Source organism: Bufo bufo, chromosome 11, assembly GCF_905171765.1.
Source record: "Bufo bufo chromosome 11, aBufBuf1.1, whole genome shotgun sequence".
NCBI lineage: Eukaryota > Metazoa > Chordata > Amphibia > Anura > Bufonidae > Bufo > Bufo bufo.
The window spans coordinates 14019035-14040630 of record NC_053399.1 but is presented as its reverse complement, the minus strand read 5'-3'; the positions used below and the strand labels follow the sequence as shown (position 1 = coordinate 14040630).

Here is a 21596-nt window from a genome sequence, read left to right as displayed (position 1 = left end):
TTTTTTCTTATTTCTCTGTCCAGCTCACCGAGATGGTCGCACATGCTCAGTTTCATCCCTCAATGGCCTCCTGAGATAGGGAGAGCATGGACACGCCCCTGAGCTGCAGCAGAAAGGAGACTCCCCTTGAGCTCTCAGCTTGATATAAATCTAGCAGAGCAACGGACGGGGAGATCTCTGGATCCATGTGAGGTAGAGGGCTGGTTCTTGCTTTGTTATCAAGAGTCCATCATGTACTATAGGTTGTCCGATTTTCATTTTTTTACAATGATCATGGGATAATCCCTTTAAACAAAGGCCAGGTTAGAATTATTATATTTTTTTTTGTGCGGTTTAACTGTGCTTCTTTCTTGAAGAAGATGAGCCTGGCACCCCCTTATTTCTAGTACTATGCCAGTGTCTACGGTAGATTCACTGCATCGAGGAAAGGTTGCAAAAAAAATAAATAAATAAATAAATAAATAAAAAGTCCTTCGCAATTTTAGCCTATTATCCTGAGCAGACAGGGTATCGCCACAGGAACCTGTATAATGTATATTCCACAGTGGTCATGCCCGAGCACTCCTGGCACGTTGACCCCGGGGAAGCGCTTTCCACGCGTTGAAGTGTTTCACGAGTCCTTTGTCCGTGTGAAAGTCATTGCTCCGCAGCGCCGGGGAGGCATCTTTCAGGGTGGCACCATTTTTCATGGGTGTCGGATAGATGGTAGATTACTGGTGCCATGAATAAACACAAGCGGCTGATAATGAAGAGGTAATGCCCGGGCACAGTAAGCTGCATTGTGAGTAATGATTCTGCGGGCCCGGTTATCTCCCGATACAGATAAAAGGGAAGTGTAGATCTCCACCAGACCAGAGTGGAGCTCTGCCAGGCGGACATTCATAACGGGCGATGCTGGAGAAATCAGTTCTGCACCGTGCCCACTTAAAGGGGGCACCCCCTGATTGTTTAGGGATCTTGTTCAGTTTCCCATAACTGTGGGAGTGAAGGTGTCAGGCAGCAGCTGCTGGACCCCCTTAAATTATTGGGGTATCACCTGTATGTCTTTGCCATGGGGCCGGCAGGGAGGAGTACGAACACGTCACGCGATTCCGTGATTCCGTTCTGTATGATAATGTTTCGTACATTGGAACTGATCGCTTTAAAGGATAACCGTTTATTATCTGAATGACTATTATTAGCCATTATTCGACAGCTACGCCTCTTTCTGAATGGTCACGGATCCACCCGCTTTGCTCATCATGAAAATATAATCCTATTTAAAAGCAAACTCGTCCCCGGACAGGTTTCCTGTCAACTCCGAGCATTAATTAGACAACGCAATCTATTCTTGTTGTAAAGTGATAAGCCGCCACTGGCGGGAGTCGGACCCTCCTAAGAAAAAAGGGGCTGCAACTCTGGTTTTGAGCTGCATCTGCTTCACGTCTTGTCCCATACACAGTGGCCCCTGCTGAAGGGATGGCCCCAGTGAAGGGGGGCCACAAGCCTCTCATTCTCGGGATCATAAAGTGCTGGCATATCCTAGCAATGGGATGAGATGGGGAGACCCCTTTAAAGCTCACTTTTCTATGCCTGGGAAGACCAGGATTAAAAGGGCATCTGTCAGCAGTTTTGTACCTATGTCACTGGCTGTCATGTTACATATGCACTTGGCAGCTGAAAGCATCTGTGTCGGTCCCATGTTTATATCTGCCCTCAATGATGTTTTAATATAAGCAAATGAGCCTCTAAGAGCAACGGGGGCGTGGCCGTTACACCTAGAGGCTCTGCTCTCTCTGCAACTGCTGTGCCCTCTCCAGTTTGACAGGGCCAAGCAGTGAAAACGTCATCACACCTAGCCTTGTCAAAGTGCAGGGGTCGTGGAAGTCGCAGAGACAGCAGAGCCTCTAGGTGTAATGGTAACGCCCTCGTTGCTCATGGAGGCTCATTTGCATATAATAAAACGTCATTTTTCTGAGCAATGCGGGCACATATGAACATGGGACCAACACAGACGCCTTCAGCTGCCAAGCGCACATGTAACAGGTCGGCCGGTATCATAGGGACAAATCTGCTGACAGATGCCCTTTAATTCCATAGATCACCCAAACGGTTGACTGTCTCACAGCCAGGTTACATCCGAATTATAGAGGAGGAGCAGCAGTTTTGGGAGCCAATCACGAGCAAGATCTGTCAAATAAAATAGACTTTATAGAGGCATATACAATACGTTAGGTGTCCAGAGCCATTTCTAGGGCTCGGTATGCAGCCATTGGGATTTCTCCAGCCCCAGTTTAAATGACTTTTGACAGTTCTAGCTTCACACAATGGAATCGTTGCCTAACGGAACGTTTTGTAGCTTTTTAATACACTCAATAGCAAGCAGAAATTTTGGAAATGTGACGATCCTATGTATTATGGAAGATGCTGCACCATATAGCAAAAAAGCTGGTAGAACTATGCCAGGTACATCCACCTATGGGTAACTGTGCCAGGGCAAAAGTTTAACCTGTGCCAGGCATAGTGAACGCACAAGGACAACCAGCATTTCACGAGTTTTAGGCTACTTTCACACTAGCGTTGTTTTAATCCGGCGTTCAATTCCGACACCGGAACTGCCCGCCGGATCCGGAAAAACGTGTGAAAACGGATTACATTTGAATCCTGATCAGGATTTTGATCACAATGAAAAAAACGGATCCGCCATTTATGGACTTTAACTTTTTTTTCACATTTTTCGGGTTTAACATGCAAAAGCCGGATCCGTTTTGACTGAACACACAGTGCCAGATCCGGCGTTAATGCAAGTCAATGGGAAAAAGGCCTGATCCGGCGTTCAGTCAAAGTGTTCAGGCTTTTTGGCCGGAGGTAAAAATACTGCATGCTGCGTTTTTCTGAAAAGCCTGATCAGTCAAAAAGACTGAACTGAAGACATCCTGATGCATCCTGAAGGACTGACTCTCCATTCAGAATGCATGGGGATAAAACGGATCAGTTCTTTTCCGGATTTGAGCCCCTAGGACGGAACTCAGCGCCGGAAAAGAAAAACGCTAGTGTGAAAGTACCCTAACACGCTCGCTGCGAAAACCAAAACAAACATCAAACAGCTGAGTGTTTTCTGCAATTGCATTAAAAGGGTTCTATATCTTTTTCGTACCGATGACCTATCCTTTGTATCAGCGGTTTGAGAAGTCAACTGCGCCCAGAGGCCACGTGACATAGAGGTGACGTCACTGGCCTGCGGAAGCAGCGAGCACCACTGCCTTCTCCAACAGCTGATCAGCGGGGTCCTGGGTGTCGGACCCCCGCCGATCACCTATCCAGAGGATAGATCATCAGTAAGAAAAATGTAAAGAACCCCTTTAATACTTGGAATACCTTTTAGGGCTCATGCACACAACCGTATTTTGCATCCATGACCGCACACGGACGTCCGCACACCGATGTCCTATTCTTGTCCCTGTTGCTGACAAGAATAATAATTTCTAGTGATGGGGGTGAGAAAAATGCAGACTGCACACAGGTGTCCATATTTGGTGGATCCGTGGCTTGCGGACTCCAGGCTGCGCTGATAATTCCTCCCAGACTGCCACTGCTGATCTACGCAACTCACAGAGAACACGCTCACTTTGAAGGGTACCTACGCTGCAGAAAGCGTCTCACATGTCAGTTTGCTTTGATCGGTGGGGGTCCAGAGGCCCAGACCCCCTCCCAGCAATGGCTGTAAAGGGGCAGAAGCGCTTAGCTGGCTGCCGTGCCCCTCCAGATGTGGCTCTCTGCGGGTAGCAGAGGGGTGTCCAGGTTCATGGAAAGTCTGAGTCCATATGCGGATAACTAAGTCTCCCCCGAGGAGGAGAACAAAGCAGACTGTAGCCAAAACAGACACAAAATTCAGGTGAGCACCTCTGCCGTTTGTGGGGGGGGGTCTCCACAATTGGACCACCCCCGGATTAATACTTATGGCACGAGATCATGACATGTCATACGTTTTAGTGGCACACAGGTCTGTACAGGTTTTCAGCCTTTATGTTCCTATACACTGACAGCAAGCAGAGATCTAGAAAACAGAGGAATTTAAATATCTGTACATATTAGTCAGCTTTGGGTTATGCTTAATATTTGTCCTGAGGAAACCACACATGACACCATACAGCGCATATTATGTCATGCTCCGCCCCCTGGGGGGGAAGGGCGGGGTCAAATCGGCATAGCGTAACTGACGCATTACTAGACAGTATATTATTGATCCCAGACAGACTGTTACAGCTAATAAAGTCTGAGTAACTAGGAGGGGGAGGGGCGGAATAAAAAATAAAAAAATAGGAAAAAATAATAATAATTTGGGTGAAGCAGGCATCCTCAAACTGCGGCCCTCCAGCTGTTGCAAAACTACAACCCCCCAGCATGCCCGAACAGCCTACAGCAGAGCATGGTGGGAGTTGTAGTTTTACAACAGCTGGAGGGCCGCAGTTTGAGGATGCCTGGGTCAGAGGATCCCAAAACCAGTATGCACCAGTATGACGGCTCTCACCAGCTGCAAATTATTTGCCAATCCGTCCATTTATTTGCTCATGGAATATTACATGAAAAAAACTCCTAAAAACATCAAAAGAGCCCACAGGACACCAAGCAAAGTCTGATACATAAGCAGCAACATGTGTCATTCTGGACTACAAGTCTCATCATCCTGCATCTGAGGGGCGGGGGGTGCATAACAAAAAATATATATATATATAACCTGCTCCTAGAGTAAAGTCATGCAGCGAGATTTGAGGTGGACGTTGCTACGGTATATGTTGTGGCTACGCGATCTACAGGAAGGCCACTCGCTTTATGTCACACAGACGCCGACGTGAAAAATAAATAAACCATGTGAACGGGCGCCATACACCGCGGCGGACCGGGGCTTGCAATTAAAATCTAATAGTACTAAAGATATTTAATTGTAAAGAACACATTTCTTTTGCACTCCCCGAGTAGCCTGCGCATTTCAATACTCTGAAGTCCTGGTATCGGCTGAGAAAATGCATTGCATTCACAAAAAAGAAAAAAGGAGGGGGGGGGGGGGGGGTGCGCATCATAGATCGAAATGTCCCACCCATCATGCGCTGGAGAATAAGGAGTCCAAATATAGAAACTAGCAGGGATCATTGAAATAGTCGCGTCCTAGCAAATGATTTATGTATAATTCATGTGATCGAGGCTTTCGACATCCAACAGATGGGTGGTGGGGGTTATAACACGAGGCGGGAGAGACTGGCAGAATGTGACATTGGCATGGACGGCTAATCAGGTTGGATAAGAAAGCTCCTCTCCTACCCCGTCACCTTCCCTCGGACAGCGATTTCACATCCTTTGACATGAGCAGCGCTTAGGGGAAAAGAGGGGGGAGGGGGAAGAAAAAGGCAGAAGAAAGCTGCAGATCATTGGGATTTAAGAGGGTTACAATGACAGGGCAATCCGGTTCAGGGAGCTGAAGGGTTAAGCTGCGGAGCACTTCCTGCTTCTGGTTACCCAGCCTTCACAATGACCGTGTATTAATGAAGCCTTCACTATTGTATGAGAGGGTGGAAATGGGAAGAAAAAAAGCAACTCACCGCGGATGTAGAGCAGAGCCGCCGGCTGGAAGGGGCCATTGGAATTTGCTGCGTCTACCACCATCCTGCTTGCAGGTTCGTTACATGTCAGCATCAAAAGAAAAACCCCACTGGAGGGGGAGTGTGAAGAAATAAGCAGCGTACTCCTTAAGGCAGGGAACCAGCCTCCATTTTAGTTATGAAAAAAAAAAAAAAGGAGAGGGAGAAAGGAAGCAGGCAGGTCTGCAGCTGGAGGGAATGGCTGGGGCCAGTGATGTCAGCAAACAGGAGGCGCCTGATTGGCCGGCCCTAGCAACTGAAAATGACACTGAAAACTACAAATAGAAAGGGAGATCCGATTGGCCGTGGCGGGGACTGATCAGGGTTAGGCTCAGCCTCCATTCAAGTGTAACTTTTTTTTCCCCCCCCTTTAAAATCGGTGACACTGGGGCAGGGGAGGTCAGAGGTGCAGGGACAAAAACAGACCCCGGGAGGGGAGGAAACCATACAAATAAGAAGCTCCCCTCCCTCCAAAGCTTTTGTTTAACAAAACTATGCTCAGGGCGGAGACACAAAAGGGAGGGCGAGGAAGGGGTTAAAGAGGCTGGAAGAAGAGAGTTTACTTACTGCACAATAAGCCCCTGCCACAAAGAAATGCAGGGGAAGGGCTGCAGAAAGCAGGTATGGGTAGTACAGCGCAACAATGTATCCAGTGCACAGTAGTATTACAAAGTATCAGATGTATCTTGTGAGAAAAATAAGCACAAAGTAAATAAACAACCTCTCTATGCACACGGCTGCAGACCAATCAGAGGCTGCAAAATTCAAAAGAACAGTCAAGGGTTTCTTAGATCTCTTGTTTCTGGGAAAGCTGGGTCCTGCAACCACAAATGGGTTATCACCCGACTCTCCAGGCTACTTTCACACTTGCGGCAGTGTGATCCGGCGGCCAGTTCAGTCGTCGGAACTGCCCGCCGGATCCGCCGATTAGGATGTGACTGAAAGCATTTGTGAGACGGATCCGGATCAGTCTCACAAATGCATTGCAAAAACAGATCTGTCTCTCCGCTTGTCATGCGGACAGACGGATCCGTCTTGTATTTTTTTCCCCCACATTTTCCCTGGTCTGCGCATGCCGGAAGGACGGATCCGGCACTAATACATTCCCATGGGGAAATGCAAGTCTGCAGTTTTTTTCGCCGGAGATAAAACCGTAGCATGCTACGGTTTTATCTTTTGCCTGATCAGTCAAAACGACTGAACTGAAGACATCCTGAACGGATTACTCTCCATTCAGAATGCATGGGGGATATGCCTGATCAGTTCTTTTCCGGTATTGAGCCCCTGTGACGGATCTCTATGCTGGAAAAGAAAAAACGCTAGTGTGAAAGTGCCCCAAGCACGAATACAGGGGTTGAAGGTTCAGCCCAGTGTAACTAGCGCTACCGTTATTCAGTGCTTTGGGAGAGCTGGGTGACGACTCCTACGGTAGGACAGACGGAGAAATAGAGGAAAAGATGAGCTGGGAGCTTGACAGACTAGGGCGACTCAGGGGCCCACATTTACCACGGATGTTGTGCCCGTTTTCTGGGGTTACCCGCACCATTTTTTATTGGCACAGTGGCCCAGGTTTACTAATGTGACTGCATCAAAAAAAAACCTGTAAAAAGTGGTGCAAATTGGAGCAATTTAGGGCATCTAGGGTTTCTACACTTTTTTTTCCGGCAGGGCAGGGCATAGAAGGAAGGGTGGGTGTCTCAATTTTTGCCCAAACTATTTTAGGTTTACAATGAAACTCTATGGTGAATGGATGCCACTGTATAGCATCAGTCTGAGTCATCCGTTTAACGTATACATTTTTTGTATACATTAAACAGATGGTAAAAATGTGATGTGAACTAAGCCGACCAATAGATGGTACAGAGACAGAATAAAGCGTATTATACAGCCTGAGCCCCTGTGATACATCTGGTGCAGGTCTGGACAGCGGGGGTAAGCTTACATCATCTACAGGATTAGTATTAGAATAAGATAGATAGATATATCTATCTATCTATTATCTATACACACACTAAGTCCTCATGCACACGACCATATGTATTTTGCGGTCCGCAAAAAATACGGATGACGTCTGTGTGCGTTCCATACTTTGTGGAACAGCTGTCCCCTAATAGAACAGTCCTCTCCTGGTCCGTAATACAAACAATAATAGACATGTCTATTTTTTTTTGGCCAGAACGGAAATACGGACATACGGAAGAAACTGAATGCACATGAAGTAGCTTCCGTTTTTTGTTTGTGTACCCATTGAAATGAATGGTTCCGTGTCCCCTCCTCCCTGCCCCCCACAAAAACTAACAAAAAAACACGGAACGGACACAGAAAGAAAATTTGTTTGTCTGCATGAGGCCTTACTAACATGAGTGCATCTACATTTTGGTGTAAACCAGGCCAATATTTAGCATAATTTGGGGCACATCTAGGTTCAGAAAAATTTCTTGCTCCTCACTCAACATGGGGGCAGAGTCTAATATGTAACATTTTGCACCAACATTGCGCCACAATTCTGACATAATATTCTCAGACAGACAGGCAATAGTCGACTTCATACCAAACGAATGTGTCTATCCCAGCACCATATGTACCATCCAGCCTGAGCCCCTGAATCAAAGTGCAGAAGGCGTGGCAGTTGCAGAGAGAGCAGAGCCTCTAGGTGTAACGGCAACGCCCCCGTTGCTCCTAGAGGCTCATTTGCATAAATTAAAACATTTTTCTCAGCAATGCGGGCACATATGAACATGGGACCGACACAGATGCCTTCAGCTGCCAAGTGCACATGTAACAGGTCAACCAGTGTCATAGGAACAAAACTGCTGACAGATGTTAAAAAATAAAAATAAAAAATTCCTTCAACTGTAATGATATGGCACATGAGTTTACAATGCAATCTCATGTGAATTCACATAGCATATGAAGGCTGGTGGACATGGAGCCCTGCCGTCCAGGCCCTGTGTGCCGACCAGGCTGCATCCACCAGTCCAGGCCCTGTGCCGACCAGGCTGCATCCACCAGTCCAGGCCCTGTGCCGACCAGGCTGCATCCACCAGTCCAGGCCCTGTGCCGACCAGGCTGCATCCACCAGTCCAGGCCCTGTGCCGACCAGGCTGCATCCACCAGTCCAGGCCCTGTGCCGACCAGGCTGCATCCACCAGTCCAGGCCCTGTGCCGACCAGGCTGCATCCACCAGTCCAGGCCCTGTGCCGACCAGGCTGCATCCACCAGTCCAGGCCCTGTGCCGACCAGGCTGCATCCACCAGTCAGGCCCTGTGCGACCAGGCTGCATCCACCAGTCCAGGCCCTGTGCCGACCAGGCTGCATCCACCAGTCCAGGCCCTGTGCCGACCAGGCTGCATCCACCAGTCCAGGCCCTGTGCGACCAGGCTGATCCACCAGTCCAGGCCCTGTGCCGACCAGGCTGCCATCCACCAGTCCAGGCCCTGTGCCGACCAGGCTGCATCCACCAGTCCAGGCCCTGTGCCGACCAGGCTGCAGCCACCAGTCCAGGCCCTGTGCCGACCAGGCTGCAGCCACCAGTCCAGGCCCTGTGCCGACCAGGCTGCAGCCACCAGTCCAGGCCCTGTGCCGACCAGGCTGCAGCCACCAGTCCAGGCCCTGTGCCGACCAGGCTGCAGCCACCAGTCCAGGCCCTGTGCCGACCAGGCTGCATCCACCAGTCCAGGCCCTGTGCCGACCAGGCTGCATCCACCAGTCCAGGCCCTGTGCCGACCAGGCTGCATCCACCAGGTAACTGAAGTGCTGCTGTCTGGGGAGACCTGCTTTAGCCATGCCAATGTAAATGAGGGTTCCATTAGATGACAGCAAACATAAAATTGTTAAAAAGCTAAAATTAAAACAACGCACAGTAGAAAGTTGCAGAATTTCTTTTTATCATAGGCTGAAAAAACAAGAGGCGGCATGTGCTAGACATTCACCAGCAAGACCGCCTCACCTTACACTCACATGAGCCTCTGACTGCACGACACCTGAGTAAGCGATGACTCTTCATTGGAACATGAGGAGAATGCAGACTACTGAAGCCGTTTCATTTTATAATGAGGCACGATCGCCGTGCATCATAATTTCACAACTTTGTCAGAGCAGATCCCCAGCCCGGCGGCCGACATCACCGCAGTGAAAGGATTCAAATCCACAGACGACCCGGAAAGCCAAAGCCCAAGCAACACTGCGCAGGCCCCTGAGGGCTGCGGGGAGTCACTTGGGTGCCACCGGAGATGTGGAAACATTTAATGGTACCCAATACACCCTGGATATGAACTTCTACGGCCGACGAGAACGATCTCGTTCTCCTCACTGCGGAACAGGTCGCTGCCATAGAGTCATCAGGAAATAGATAACAAGATCTCTCAGACAAACTAAGCTTAGCTTGACAATTCTATGAGCCCTCCTGATGATCGGGCACAGGTTAAACATTTCAAATTAATGTATTTTAGCTATAAAAAATTCAAATAAAAACATACATGACAAAGAATGACACCAAAAAACACAATGGAGAGTGGTAAAAATCCACATGGTTTTAAACTGTTTTTTTTAATGCCGTTATTACACACTCCCCAAATGTTAGAATGAACCCTAGGGACTCATTCACAAATACATGGATTTTCACGGCCTGCCGTCCTCCTGAGCGCACGGCGTTATTGATTGCTATGACGCCGTGCGCTTCGTGCCGCCGCTGTACAGTAATACACTTGTATGATCTATACGAGTGCATTACTGTACAGCGGCGGCGGCACGAAGTGTACAGAGTCATAGCAACCAAATGACGCCGTGCGCTCAGGACAGGTTTTCGCGGACCGTGGTACGTGAAAATCCACGTAAGTGTGAATGATGCCTTAGGGTATATACACACACACACAATGTGCATAATGGATGTTTTTTTGGCATGGAATTTCGTGTGGAAAATCTGCGGCATAATACAGCAACGTTTTTTTTTCTTTTCTTAATATGCGGAAATACGAATCCGCAGCCCGTCAATCGTTTCTATTTTCAGTGCAGAGTTCACAATTTGCAAATCCATGTCAAAATCCTTGACAAAAACTACAAGCAACACATACGGATTTTAGTGCGGAAACGCAGCAAAATCCGCATAAAAAATCCACATAAACTACAATGCCATGTGCATGTACCGTGAGGCCAAACGCAGCATAAATGAGGCAGATTTTCAGCAGCACAATTGCATTGACGGTAGCAGAGAAGTGGATCAGATTTTTAACAAATGCTGCAGAAAGTGTTCACAGTGAAATCTGCCCCTATCCCAAACTGTGCTGCCGATTTCAAGGTGGCAGCGTGTCCATTTAGGTTACAGAGGTCTGTCTTGGATTTCACCATTTGCAATGCAAAGGGTGAAGTCTGGAGTGAAAGCCCAGCATTTCCACACTGAAATCTACAGCAAAAACGGCAGTATTTGGAGCAGATATTGCGGTTGTGTATTTCCACCTGGTACGTTGCATATCTTCCTGCAGAAATCCACGAGTTTGCTGCCAAAACAATCCCATCCAGATGAAAGGAGCAGTTTACGGTCACAGAATTTTTTTATTGTGTGCAAAGCTTACAATGCTAGAGAATAGTAACATGAGTAATACTCCTTACTGATCCCCCCCCCCCCCCCCGCCGCTTCCATTTCTTGGGGCGCCTGCCAGTCTCTGATGACATGACATGTGACCGCTGCAGCAAATTACTGCCATCATCGGTGACCCTAGGGGTGTCCACAAATTTCTGGAGCTGGGTAAAGAGCACGAGAGCAGCAGGGGATTGGCGAGGTACTACTCCTTTTATTATTATTTATTTATTTTTACTACTTTCTAGCATTGCAAGATCAATGTTAAAAAAAATATATATTAAAAAATATAAAAAATAATTTAGGTGGACAACCCCTTTATGCAGAGCAATGGGGACTTACACTACACGGGCACAGTTTATGGAGGCCTGTAGCTAACGAATGCAAACAGGAAGCGGTCAGTGGAGCTGGAGAGAAGGCACCAGTGTGGCACTGACGTGAGTGACGGCAGAAGGTCTATAACTCCCCATAGGTCATTGCTATGGGATGGTCATTTATGCCGAACCTAAAATAAATCCCGTCATAGAGTGAAGTAAACCTGCAGTATGTGCAGGAGCTCCACTATTTACTGTACATAACCCTTTGTGTGAGGAGCTCAGGTAACGTGGGGATACGGCTATTTTTGGAGCATAATTCGGGGTCCGTCTTTTGATGGGTTTCGGGATGCTGCCTGCGCGCCGCTTTCAAGGCTGCATCCTCTATGTCCCCTCTCCATAGGACAATGGAAAACATGCACGCCATGTTTCCTCCCTCGCTACGTCCACTTCCTTCAATTGACTAGCAGGGTTATTAAGGGGAGTGAATTGCTCTGCACCTGCGTCTCATAAGGCAGAGAGGCGTCAGGCAGCAGAACAGGGGGCAGAGAGGCGACCGGCAGCAGAACAGGGGGCAGAGAGGCGCCCGGCAGCAGAACAGGGGGCAGAGAGGCGCCCGGCAGCAGAACAGGGGGCAGAGAGGCGCCCGGCAGCAGAACAGGGGGCAGAGAGGCGCCCGGCAGCAGAACAGGGGGCAGAGAGGCGCCCGGCAGCAGAACAGGGGGCAGAGAGGCGCCCGGCAGCAGAACAGGGGGCAGAGAGGCGCCCGGCAGCAGAACAGGGGGCAGAGAGGCGCCCGGCAGCAGAACAGGGGGCAGAGAGGCGCCCGGCAGCAGAACAGGGGGCAGAGAGGCGCCCGGCAGCAGAACAGGGGGCAGAGAGGCGCCCGGCAGCAGAACAGGGGGCAGAGAGGCGCCCGGCAGCAGAACAGGGGGCAGAGAGGCGCCCGGCAGCAGAACAGGGGGCAGAGAGGCGCCCGGCAGCAGAACAGGGGGCAGAGAGGCGTCCGGCAGCAGAACAGGGGGCAGAGAGGCGTCCGGCAGCAGAACAGGGGGCAGAGAGGCGTCCGGCAGCAGAACAGGGGGCAGAGAGGCGTCCGGCAGCAGAACAGGGGGCAGAGAGGCGTCCGGCAGCAGAACAGGGGGCAGAGAGGCGTCCGGCAGCAGAACAGGGGGCAGAGAGGCGTCCGGCAGCAGAACAGGGGGCAGAGAGGCGTCCGGCAGCAGAACAGGGGGCAGAGAGGCGTCCGGCAGCAGAACAGGGGGCAGAGAGGCGTCCGGCAGCAGAACAGGGGGCAGAGAGGCGTCCGGCAGCAGAACAGGGGGCAGAGAGGCGTCCGGCAGCAGAACAGGGGGCATTATTGGATAAACCTGCAACTTAGGCCCCATGTACACGACCGTATGAGTTTTGTGGTGCACAAAACACGGAACCTGGCCGTGTGCATACCTTAATTAAAATTTTTTACCCCTGTAGAAATGTCTTATCCTCGTCCGCAAATCTTTTTTGCGGGCCAGTGAAACAGACGGTTGTGTGCATAGGGCCTTAACAGATTAAAACTGATAAGACAGTGAATACCTTTTACTGCCAATACACTTTAGATTAAGGGCTCATTCAGGCGGCCGTATGATGTCCGCAAAAACGCAGATCCGTTTTTTTGCGGATAGTTGATGTCCGCAAAAAAAACAAAACTGAATGCATTCCGCATTTTTGTGGACCCATAGACTTCAATTGGGCCACGTCCTGATTTTCACTGACAAGAATAGGACATATTTTAATTTGTTTTGCCAAGCCATAGAACGGAAGAAAAGGGCCCCATAGAAGTGAATGGGTCTGCATCTAATCTGCCAAAAACCAGCCGTCCGAATGAGCCTTTAAGAGGACCGGTCATCTCTGCAGACGTCTCGGTTGTAGGCACTACTTGCATTCCCCATGTAATAACAATTCCGGAGCATCTATTCTTAGGACTATGTTGTGCCGTTCCTTTGTTATTTCTACTAGCAGCTTGGAGTAAATATACAGATGGGCGTTACCAGTTGGGGGTATGTCCCTACACCGTGACACCGGCAGCACTGATTGGACAAAGTCAGACACTCCCACTACTGGTAACACCCAGCAGTACCTTTATTGCAGCCTGCTGAATTTTTTACTTCTAGCAGGAATAATACAGGAATGGCACAGCACAGAGTCCTAGGAGTTGTTAGTACATGGGGAATGCAAGTAGTTACTAAAATGGACGTCAGGAGAGGGGACAGCTCCTCTTTAAGGGTGGACGTGCTGCACTCCAGTTCATTTATGTGAACGCCCCCTCCCAAAAACATTCCTACCACAATTTTCCAAAAATACACAATTACAGAAAATTACCCACAACTCCATCATTCATGAAGAAAGTAAATTGGCCTGATCGGCAGATGTATATTTCATCGGTTGTCTGTCATTGGGATTATTTGTAGATTTCTTAACATTGAATGAAAGTCTCCCCTTTGTTCTGGTGATTTGGGGGGTCCCGGCGTTCACACACTGCGAACCTAGCTCACCGTTAAGCCGACAATCCTTACAAGCAGGACTAAAAAAAAAATTCACAGATTAGGGAAAATACTGGAAATACAACTGCAGAGGATGGCAGTTGTAGTACTTCCTGTGCCACCTGCCAGTCTTGCTAGCCAGTCAGGCCGCAATGGCCGACGCAGGTCACGTGTGACCTAAAAGCAGACAGGAGGTCATTTATGAAACTGCAGCATTCAGGTTAGTAAAACCTTTTAGGGACAAATCGGAGCTTCATGGGACTGGGGAAAAGACAGAAGAGAATAGGAAGCTGCTTGTCCACTTCTTCCAGCTGAAAGACACATGCATGCTCAGCCATATGCTTATGAGCAGGTCAAGGTAAAATGGGAGAAACAAATCCAGCTTCAGAACACATAGCTTGACATACCATGAAATCACTACTAAGAAATGGATGATAAATATTTATACCAATTAGGGTAAAATAGGAGGGCGCCAGCTTTCAATTAAAAACTTCCCAACTGTGCGGCTCTGCGGGGGGATGCAGCACGGAGGAAGAGAGGGGTCCGGCGATGACTGCAGCCTATAGGTCAACTCCAGAACCTGCCATGCTGATCATCATTACCTGAAGGCAAATTACATGAAAGCCATCACGAGTCGTCCATGTCAGATACAGAGAGAGAACCTAAACTAGAGAGAGACTCGGAGACCGCTAGAAGTCCACCCCGTGTCACTGATGAACAAATCCGCCATCTGGTTTGCTAGGAATATGGCTTTCCTTCCATGTTGTACAGATCTCCTCCCTACAAGATGCAAAATGGATCTCACTGCACTGTACACTAACTCCGAATACTGCGTGCGAGGTCTGAAATAGGAATTAGAATGTCCTAGACCAGTCATAGGCAAACTGCGGCCCTCCAGCTGTTGCAAAACTACAACTCCCACCATGCCCTGCTGTAGGCTGAAAGCTGCATTGTAGTTCTGCAACAGCTGGAGAGCCGCAGTTTGCCTATCACAGTCCTAGACCAATCAGGAAAAGTCGTCAGGAAATGATCTTTACCTGTCAATGTTATTTTATACCTTCCAGTACACATACAATTCAGTCTAGAAAAAAGTATAGCAGTGTGTACATTACATCTTGTACTGACCTGGAGTTACATCCTGTATCATACTCCAGAGCTGCACTCACTATTCTGCTGGTGCAGTCACTGTGTACATACATTACTTATCCTGTACTGATCCTGAGTTACATCCTGTATTATACTCCAGAGCTGCACTCACTATTCTGCTGGTGCAGTCACTGTGTACATACATTACTTATCCTGTACTGATCCTACGTTACATCCTGTATTATACTCCAGAGCTGCACTCACTATTCTGCTGGTGCAGTCACTGTGTACATACATTACTTATCCTGTACTGATCCAGAGTTACATCCTGTATCATACTCCAGAGCTGCACTCACTATTCTGCTGGTGCAGTCACTGTGTACATACATTACTTATCCTGTACTGATCCTGAGTTACATCCTGTATTATACTCCAGAGCTGCACTCACTATTCTGCTGGTGCAGTCACTGTGTACATATATTACTTATCCTGTACTGATCCTGAGTATTATACTCCAGAGCTGCACTTGCTTTCCTGTGGTCACAGCTGAAATCTTCCTACATTCCCTGCTTGTTCAGTGTGCAGAAAACTTTCTCTGGTGATTTGCACTCAGGGGAGCATGGTCTTCACACTGGGCTCTGTACAGTAAACCGATTAAAGAAAAACTGCACTATACAGAAGTCCAGGTAGGTTGTTGAGGCCTCGTTCACACTTCAGTGTTTGGTCAGTGATTTCCTTTAGTGATTTGCAGGTAAAAACCACAGAACAGGTGCAGATCTTTCCATTATACCCTACCTCTGTGTAGGCTTCACTACTGGTTTTGGCTCACAAATCACCGACCAAACTCTGACGTGTGAACGAGGCCTCAGTGTCTGATAACAAGCTTGGAGGTTTCCAATAAGAACCAACAGAATTATGAATGCAGCCAGGACTACAAGGACGCGCTCACATGGCAGATCCCATTGTGAAGGAGAATTCACACTGCAAAGGAAAAAAAAATAAAAAAATACAACAAAAACCTGACAGTGAAGAGGGCTAAATCCCAAAGGGGGGGGGGGGGGGGTGTCCAGTACATCAGGGGGCTTCTCAGATTTTTGCTACTTAGGATTTTCCAGTCCACAGTGATGGCAGGCATCGCCAGCGAACAAGTGCCCGTGCTACCTACGTGGCAGCCCCGAATACCACTGTGCACTGCTCATATTACCCCCGGCAGTGCCAATCAAGTAACATCACGCGGTGCCCTAAAGCGGCAAACACCAGCGCACCTCAGCAGCACCAGGCACATAAAGTGAAGCAAAACAGAAGAGGGAATGCCTGGAACAAGTCACGCCAGTACCACAGATCTCTTGTGAAGCAGTCCCAGCCTACATTGGCTCCTTGGTGGGTTTCCACGTGGCCCATCCCACTGGCTTCATATGACCGATGGCCACACAACAGGTCAGAGGGGAGTGTGGAGATGGGTTGACCCTCTCCCACCCGTGTCCCTATCAATGTACATAGGACATGTCCACATTCCTGGACGCCTTCGACATTTCCTCTAAATCACTGCATCCAGTGCCCCCCCCCCCCCAAAGGGGTGAAAGCCGATTTCTTGCAACCTGTGAGTAACCAGGGTCCCCATCGGCTCTTTGCACAGGCAACGTGCAGGTATGGCGCCATGGTGCCTTTTGCCCTTGGCAGTACTACATTCCCTCACATACACAGAGATATAGCGAGCTCTGTTTAATTGGGACGTGGGGACACGCTCCTCATGCTTTGAGAAGCACTGCTCAATAGGAGGACCTGCTGATCCGGTCGGGCAGCAGAGGGGGGCGCTACGTGCAGTCGCAGAATAAACACAGTATTGGAATGAATGAGTGATCAGAGTAAGGCCAAGTACTCCATGGGCGGAGCAGCTCATTTCCATGGCTAATAGACGGGGTAGCGGTGGTCCAAGCAGTGAAACGCCCTTCCTCTATATGCCTTGAAAAGGACCTGGAACCTGAAGAATGCAACCTGTGGTTCCCTGTAATCATACATTTTAAGCGGGGGAGAGGCTAACTGTAAGAAAATCAATCTCTATCTATATGATCACCAAAACATGCACTGCGTCCTCTTATAAGGGGCAGGCTTTGGGTTCAGTGACCTCTCATCATGAGCAGTGCCACCACGTGTGTGGCCGACGCACCACAGGCTGCGAAGGTGAGAAATGTGCCCCTGACTGACAAATCACACGGGGTTTATTTTCCCCTAAGACATTTTCCATATAAAAATCCCCTCTGGTTACTCTGTACGCTGCCACCTAGTGTGCAATCTGAACATAGCATAACATTTTTATTTATTTATTTTAGTTATTCATGGTTTACAAGATCTCTGCTTGCTGTCTGTCAGTTAGTAGATACTATGACAAATCCGATGCACGACAGACCCCACTGCAAGTCACAGGGACTCGCTGGGTGCAGTCGGCATTGGTCATACATCCTGCAGATGTGCTTAGGTCACAGATGTGAACAGAGCCTTAAAGGCGTAGTCGCACTTATCATGTAGAGAAAGTTAATACAAGGCACTTACTAATGTATTGTGATTGTCCTTATTGCCTCCTTTGTCAACTTGATTCATTCCCCCCCCCCCCATCACATTATACACTTCTTGTTTCCATGGCTATGACCACCCTGCAACCCATCAATTTTTGCGGATCCATTATAACAATGCCTATCCCTGTCCACAAAATGGACAACAATAGGACATGTTCTATTTTTTTGCGGAACGGACATGTGGACATACAGAATGCACGCAGAGTCATTTCCGTTTTTTTGCGGACCTGTAAAAGAAACGGAACGGAAACAGAAAAAAAAATACCTTCGTGTGCATGAGACCTAAAAAGCACAGAGGCATCAGAGCTACAACTCAACAACTGATCGGTGGGAGTCGGAAATTCTCTATCCCGAGGGTAGTCCACCAACATTAAAATCAAAGACTAGCCCTTTAAGATTATGTTCACTTTGCAACCAAAAAGCAACTTTCATGTATAGAGCTCCATCGCAGACCCCCTCTTACCAAAATAGAGAGAAATGAGGAGAGAAGGAATAACAGATGGCGGCAGGACAGGCTATACATAGAGTTTTATTGTAACCAGTATAAAATGGAAGCACATAGGTCTGCACAGGAACTGCCTACTCAAAACGGTAAAACGATAAACAAGGTTACTACATTTTTGGCGGTATTATAATTTTGGCGCTGGTGGCGCTCTTAATCCTGGCTGCAGCGGGGACCACTCCTCCGTATAACACGGGACTGGAGAACCTGGCAGTGCCCTCCAGCTGCAGAGAGGTTGCCCCGCAGGACATGGGTCTCTGTCAATTACAAGGCACAAACAATAGAGCCTTAAATAATGAATCTCTCCCGGGAACACACAAAGGTCACCAGTGTGCGGGTTGGTGAAGCAAAGCAGATGCCAGAGTCACGTGCGATTTGGCGCTGTTATTACTAATCAGGTGCCAGGGAAGACGACTGCAGCACGTCCAATGGCAAAATGCACATTACCTCAATCTATCTGGTCTCTAACATGCCGCTATGATGACTCCACCGACCAGGTAGAGCGGATCCGGTCGTTTAAGCTCACATTCACTAAAATGGAGGCAGACGGTGCCACTCCACAGTACGCTATGTGAACCGTACTCGTATGGCCAGATTCAAAGCAGTGAGCCAGGCAATTGTGTCAGTTGACTCTGGATGTTGGGAGTGTTTCCATTCACTGACAGCAAGTGGAGACCTTAAATGGTGAGGAACTGAAACAAAGTCGACATAACTTTTTAGAAAACCTACTTTAGGCTGCGTCCAAACTGCGATTTAGTCCTTCTCTGGGGGGGGGGGGGCATACTTTCCAGTACAGTTTTCAGGTTTTCTGGCCGCTTCCATGGCAAGGTGGGACTAAGCTCCAACCTCAGGTGGCTGGGCTTACGGAAACTGCTGAGCGGGCCTGGGAGCTACGCAAATAGCAACATGTTCTGCTACGCTCTTTAAGTAGCTCCAATTCACTGCAATGGGACCTATGGAAAGTACTAAGTTCCATCTTGCGGTGGAAACTGCGGGACGGGACAACCGCTGATGAGCTACTTGCAGCGCTGAAGCCTTCCGTGCAGGTCAGGGTTCTGATACCTGGTCACAGCTGGACCCAGACAAGACTTCGGTTTCCATAAGGATCTCCATATCAGGATGACGCTCCTCTCCGCTAATTAAAGCCGCGCTGCAAGAATTTATTGCAGGACGTGACAATGCCACACGGGCTGGGCTTAAATATTCCAACAAAAGAACAGACAAGGTGAATTTAATAGGCTTTGCTGCCTAGGACGAAACTTTTAACAAAATGAAAGGGGAGGGGGTTAGTTTGGCAGATTGTCAAATTAACTCCCAAGCCGAGTGAGAAATACTAGCATCGGTCCCGGGAACACAAGGTAAAGCTGCAGTCACTCTTGGTTTTACTCTGGAGCAATAAACTCTTAACCGCTTTCATTACTGGCAGGTTAACACCTTCAGGAATTCCTTCATTTCATTCCTGATGCATTGTGTGAGGGATTCAGGGTGAAGGAAATTTCTGAGCGGTGCCAAAGGTGTCCAGACCTATGCTCAGTGCCATAGACTTTGAATGGTGCAGCAGGGTGCTTGCTCAACCGCATGTCTATTTAAACTACTCCTAGTTGCAGCGGAGTCGGCCGATCATGGGGACCCCAGAAGCCATGCCCTTACCGATCTAGCATTTACCACCAATCAGGAGATAAATGCTCCTGGCTGGAATACCCCTTCAACCATTGTACTTGGGAGAGTGGAAGGAAACTTGAATGAAAGAAAACGCAAGAACGCTGAGAATATACCAACTCATTCAAGATATTGCTCCTGATCAAATTTGAACCCGAGACAATACTTTGCTTTCCATGTCTTTCCTGGAGGCAGAGCCACATCGCATCTTACAATTCATGTCTGATGGCTGCAGGACCTTGCATCTCGTTGGAGCCCCCTGCTGGTTCGGTGTCTGTACAGAGCAGGCCGTAGTACACTGCAGACATACAGCAGCCTGATGCATTCACAAACACAAAACTCTGCAGCTCTCAGAATGCAATGCAGCAGCTTAGCATAGTGTGCATCATAGCAATCAGTGTTATAAGACAGGACTGAACGTTAAAGGGGCTTCTCTCACTTCAGCAAATTGCATTTATCATATAAAGTTTATATAAAAGGCACTTACTAATGTATTGTGATTGTCCATATTGCTTCCTATAGCCTCTATATTTTTCTATCACATTACACACCGCTTGTTTCCAGGGGTACAACCATCCTGCAATCCAGCAGCGGTGGTCGTGCTTGCACACTACAGGAAAAAGCACTGGCTTTTCTGGTGGCCGAGACTGTGGAAGCATGCACAGGAACGCATGCGCACCAGCTCCCTTTCTGGCCCCCTCATATCTGCGCTGCAGATATAATGAGATGGAAAAAATCAAGCCCGTAAAGGAGGCAATATGGACATCACAATCCATTAGTAAGTGCCTTGTATTAACATTGTCTACATGATAAATGCCACCTGCTGAAGTGAGAGACAACCCCTTTATCAAGTTTGTAAAAGTCAAGCAAAGTATTAACAAAGTTATATGAACAATTTAGTCGAGTGAAGTGCTTGGAGAAGACGAAGAAGCTGCTCCTAGAAAACTGATCTGGCATGTCCGATACAGACAGATAGAGCTGGTTTGCAAAATTTCAGCAATTATTGAAAAGATGGAACATTTTAACTCATTGTCCCCACATCACTCTCCAATCTTCGATGTCAGACTCTTAGGCCCCTTTTACACGGGCGACAATTCTGCGCAGGTCCAATGCGTGAGGTGAACGCATTGCACCCGCACTGAATCCCGACCCATTCATTTCAATGGGGCTGTTCACATGAGCGGTGATTTTCACGCATCACTTGTGCGTTGCGTGAAAATCGCAGCATGCTCTATATTGTGCGTTTTTCACGCAACGCAGACCCCAAAGAAGTGAATGGGGCTGCGTGAAAATAGCAAGCATCCGCAAGCAAGTGCGGATGCGGTGCAATTTTCACTCATGGTTTCTAGGAGACGATCAGGATGGAGACCCGATCATTATTATTTTCCCTTATAACATGGTTATAAGGGAAAATATTAGCATTCTTATTACAGAATGCCAAGTAGCGGATCTCCTCTTCTTTCTACTTTTTTCAGGACCTTTGATGACGTCAGTCCTGAAAAAAGTAGAAAGAAGAGGAGATCCGCTATGCGACCAAGTGGATGGTGTGAGTAAAATTTGTTTATTTTTAACCCCTTAATGGACATTTTTTTCTTAAGAATGCTATTACCATGTTATAAGTGAAAATAATAAAATCTACAGAACACCTAACCCAAACCCGAACTTCTGTGAAGAAGTCCTGGTTCGGGTCTGGGTACCAAACATGCCGATTTTTCTCACGCGCGTGCAAAACGCTTTGCACTCTCGCTGA

General features: G+C 48.2%; 1 protein-coding gene across 2 annotated transcripts in view; it reads right to left on the bottom strand.

Moving 5' to 3' along the window:
- Positions 1-21596, bottom strand: part of PPP2R5C (protein phosphatase 2 regulatory subunit B'gamma) — a 64392-nt gene that overhangs the window by 32012 nt on the left and 10784 nt on the right. Inside the window, exon 1 of one of the 2 annotated variants that reach the window (XM_040411600.1) lies at positions 5577-5779. The exons of the other annotated variant lie outside the window; for it this stretch is intronic. Within the exon in view, the coding sequence (XP_040267534.1) occupies positions 5577-5670 (94 nt within the window). The 5' untranslated portion in view covers positions 5671-5779. Of the gene's footprint in view, positions 1-5576; positions 5780-21596 lie in introns of those variants that run through there. 2 annotated transcript variants of the gene reach the window in all.